The sequence below is a fragment of the Leuciscus leuciscus genome (assembly GCF_965113295.1).
Source record: "Leuciscus leuciscus genome assembly, chromosome: 20".
Classification (NCBI taxonomy): Eukaryota; Metazoa; Chordata; class Actinopteri; order Cypriniformes; family Leuciscidae; genus Leuciscus; species Leuciscus leuciscus.
The window spans coordinates 22,755,351-22,759,590 of record NC_138744.1 but is presented as its reverse complement, the minus strand read 5'-3'; the positions used below and the strand labels follow the sequence as shown (position 1 = coordinate 22,759,590).

The window sequence follows — 4,240 nt, the reverse complement described above, 5'->3', positions numbered from 1 at the left end:
TCTATCTATCTATCTATCTATCTATCTATCTATCTATCTATCTATCTATCTATCTATCGGCTTTGTGTGTGTGTGTGTGTGTGTGTGTGTGTGTGTGTGTGTGTGTGTGTGTGTGTGTGTGTGTGTGTGTGTGTGTGTGTGTGTGTGTGTGTGTGTGTGTGTGTGTGTGTTTGTGTGTGTCTGTGTGTTCCTGCAGTTTGTATAAACTACGTCATTCATTCAGCGTTTAATCTGCTTCCCAATGGGGGTGTGACGCTATTGGGTTGTTTTACGTGGTTTCAGTGTAAACACCATTCATAGTTTCATACCGATTAGTCATTTCCAGAAAGCTAGATCAATTTTATTCAAAACTAAACCAAAACCACTAACGTAACTGCAGGAAGCATAACAGTGAATCAAGTTTTACTTTCAGATTTAGACTATAATTTAGGCAATAGCCTATGAACACAAAATTATATATTAAAAATGTGCCCTGTAAAGCTTGACATATGAAATAAAGCAGAAAAGCATTTTTCGAAATGAAACAGTTTATTGAACCTTTAGACAAAATATTTATATTTTTCAATAGTTTGCATATGCGTTTCATGTTTTACATCAACCATACAAAAATATGAAATAATACAGTTGTTGTTATTTATATGTTAGTTGAAATTCTGATAACTTGTAATGTATATCAGTTGATACTCTATATAGCGCTTATCTATATAGTCTTATAAGATGATCATGTTTAGATTCATGATCAAAGCTTTGCGAGTGCAAAACACACAATACAATGCAGTACAATTATGATTGAGAGACGCACAAATAAACATTATATCTGTTGTATCATTTGATATATACATTTTTCATGAGTTTTCTAAAATAATATAGCCTAGTAATAATAATATAAAAAATAATGTAGGCATAATCAAGCAAACCTAATTCAGTTTAAATGTTATAAAAAATATATAGGCTATATGAAAAAATATATTAATACAATTTATGAAACAATATAAAATATATTACTACGTTTACTTTATAAAAAACCTTTTTAAAATTCACTTTTGTCAGAGGTAATTTTATTGTTTCATGCCAGACATGGACCTAATGGAGGTAGACCTGTATACTTCAGCAATAACATTCTCACTATGTCTGGATTTCAAGCCTTTTCCTGGCAACTGCAGGCACACAATCCCATGTAATCCTGATTGATGAATCTGAGAACCCATCTAAGAACCTCATGCGGTATCCAGGCTGACATCCACAAACTGTGTTATTTTGGTTTGTACATGGTGAAATAATCACTGCATGACCTGAAAAAGAGAAAAGGTTGAGTGAAGATCTAAAGAAAACCAACACAGCAAGATATAGATATGTCATTTTAAAATCATTTTAAGGTAAGTCATGAAAGGAAAAGAAAACTGCTATACACTTACGCTTGTTGCATTTCTGGCATCTGAAGCAGTTTTGGAAATAGTTAATGCTGTCTTGGTACGTCCCGTTTGAACATTTCTCACATTCAGATTGCATGCCACTAGAGCATTTCTTTATCAACTTATAGCCTAAAGAAAAATACATGACAGATGAAGAGACTGAACACTCTATGTCTCTGAAAACTTTATGTTTGACTGTATTGATTGAACATTTCAGACACCGTACCTGGAGCACATTTGTCACAGCAGAGCCCGTCACTCCAGTATTCATTTTTAGAACAATCCCTTTTGTTACTGACACTGCGCTGTCCCATCACAACGTCAGCGGTCTGTGGTAAAAGGTTTACACATTAGGAAACTCAACTTTCGTTCTGATGTTGCTTAACTGAATGATGTCATCACATTGACCTTTGAAATATTTATACAACGGACGCACATATTTGTAAATTTATCAGTTCAGAATTCTGTTTCCAGTGACTCACCAGTAATATCAAAATACATGGCAGGAGTTTCCTCATGTTGTCCTTGGATGTGTTATATTGTTTAGTCATAACTTGATAATAATCTGTGCAATCATTCTGTCTTCAGTTTTCTGGGAAAAGAAGAATAGATTTAATATTACATATTTCAGGAGATAACTGGATGACTGCAATTCTGAAAGAATAAAGACCAGTGAAATTATATATTTTAATCTAATTGTTATATACAAAATATACATGATTCAGATTCAGACTAGCACAAATGTTTATAGGCCTAGTACATGTCACAACATACATGTTAAACCATAAGATATATTATAGGTTACATATTTCTTTTCATCTATTGTTATAGCTATAGAATTAAAGTATTTTATTGTCCACGCCATAATGACGATAACTATAACGATAATGATAAAGATTGCTATAGCCCTATTTGTAAAAATCATCTAAATATAAAATAATAGCAGTCCACACCACAACCAACGATAACAGCACAGAGAAACAATATCATTGGAATCACTTTCAGAATGATTTTTATTTATTTTTTTGCTGATGAACGATATCACTGACAGCCAATAAGAATCTATTCTGCTTTAAAGCACTCCAGCATTTAAAGCGGCAGACGACAAACCTGCGCATGCTTAAACAGATCCTTAGTTGATGTGGACACTAATAGTTAGCCTATCGCTGGTTATATTTATAGTTATCATTCTTGGTGTGAATGATAACGATAAAGATAGTTCTAAAAATCCCCCGAAAATATCTAAAAGTCCATAACACAACTATAACAATAACGGCACGGAGAGCCTAACGATTTTTTCCAGCTGATGAACGATAAACACATTGACAGCCAATCAGAATCCATCATGATCTTTAAAGTTGTTCTGAACTCATGACATCTAAAGATAAACATTTAAAGTTGTGTGAACAGGCCTTATTTATCAAGTTAAATGTTACATTTTGTTTGAGATATAGCCTAGTTGTATATAATTAGCTATGTCTTAATATAATATTAATATAATTGTAGAACTATTCTGACTGACAAGAGAGAAGAGCAAATGACTTACCTCTGTTGTAGAGTTGCTCCTGATCCCATCAAACTGAAAGAATGAAGGAAGGAATTCCCTCCTGGTTTTCTTATATAGAAGACAGAGATTAGTCATCATTTCACTACGTAACCACACACACCATACAACCTTTCATTAACTGAGGCTCAAGCAGTAACAGAACAGGTCCAGTCAGGTTAGTCATCACTTTCAAGAAACTGAAAAAATTCCCTAAAAAGAAGAATTGACGTGTCTAAACTCTCATTATCCAAACATAAACAAAACACACCTTATTTGACTTAAATTGTGTAAAAAGGAAAACACAGTCATGAGGCATAAAAAAAAAGTTATTTTAAACATTGCGAAATATAAAGAAGAATATTGCTTTTAAACAGGTTCCACTAACCTTGTAAACTTAAAGATTTGTGGTCAGCATGATATATGGCTTATGAAATATGAAATATGAATAAAATATCAATCATTACTTTAATAATGTAAAAGTAAGTTATTCATTTTGACCTCAACTATGGTTAGGCAATGTAACTGGAAATAGAAGTTTCTGCTGATTAGGTTATTACGCATTCCCCAAAATCCCATATATTTCCATATTTCTTACACATTTCAAGCCAAATGGAATATTACAATAAGCCATAATGTGACGTTCCAGTAAATCATTGACCCTAAAGGGAAGTTAATCTCTCAGTGATACCACACAAGTTCCCTGTTTAGAAATGCTGACTAAAGCCAGATATTTGGGTATTGTGAATCACTGATCTCATAATTTTCACAGAGTCCAAATTAAAACAATTCCCCGTCATCCAAATTAAACAATTCCGCATCGTAAGTACACATTGATGGCCTAAGACACGAAACGAGCGGTTTGTGTGAGAAAACGAACAGTATTTATATCGTTTTTACCTCTTATACGCAGCCATGTCCAAGTGATCTGAGAGCGCGGGCGGGTATAGATATATACAATAGAAGTCGCCTTGGCTACGGTTTCGTTCCAATGAACTGCAGTCGCCAAGGCCCGCAGTGCCCGCAGATCACTTGGACGTGGCTGTGTACAAGAGGTAAAAACGATATAAAAACTGTTCGTTTTCTCACACAAACCGCTCGTTTCGTGTCTTAGGCCATCAATGTGTACTTACGATGGGGAATTGTTTAATTTGGACGACGGGGAATTGTTTTAATTTGGACTCTGTGCATGCTCTTTGAGACAGTGACCATAGACCTGCATTATATGACTGACAGACAAGAACGGTTTGACCTAAAAATATCAAAATTGAAACTACTGCGGAAA

At 34.1% G+C, this 4,240-nt stretch overlaps 1 protein-coding gene across 1 annotated transcript; it reads right to left on the bottom strand.

Annotated features, from left to right (window-relative positions):
* Positions 1 to 509: 509 nt before the first annotated feature.
* Positions 510 to 3,103, bottom strand: LOC309484218 (tumor necrosis factor receptor superfamily member 14-like). Its single transcript, XM_082150510.1, has 5 exons — positions 2,959 to 3,103; positions 1,895 to 2,004; positions 1,639 to 1,741; positions 1,416 to 1,541; positions 510 to 1,292 (listed from the first exon to the last, which is right to left on the bottom strand). The coding sequence occupies exons 2-5, from the start codon at positions 1,961 to 1,963 to the stop codon at positions 1,126 to 1,128; spliced, it is 465 nt and encodes a 154-aa protein (XP_082006636.1). The 5' UTR covers positions 1,964 to 2,004; positions 2,959 to 3,103; the 3' UTR covers positions 510 to 1,125.
* Between the last annotated feature and the right edge of the window lie 1,137 nt (positions 3,104 to 4,240).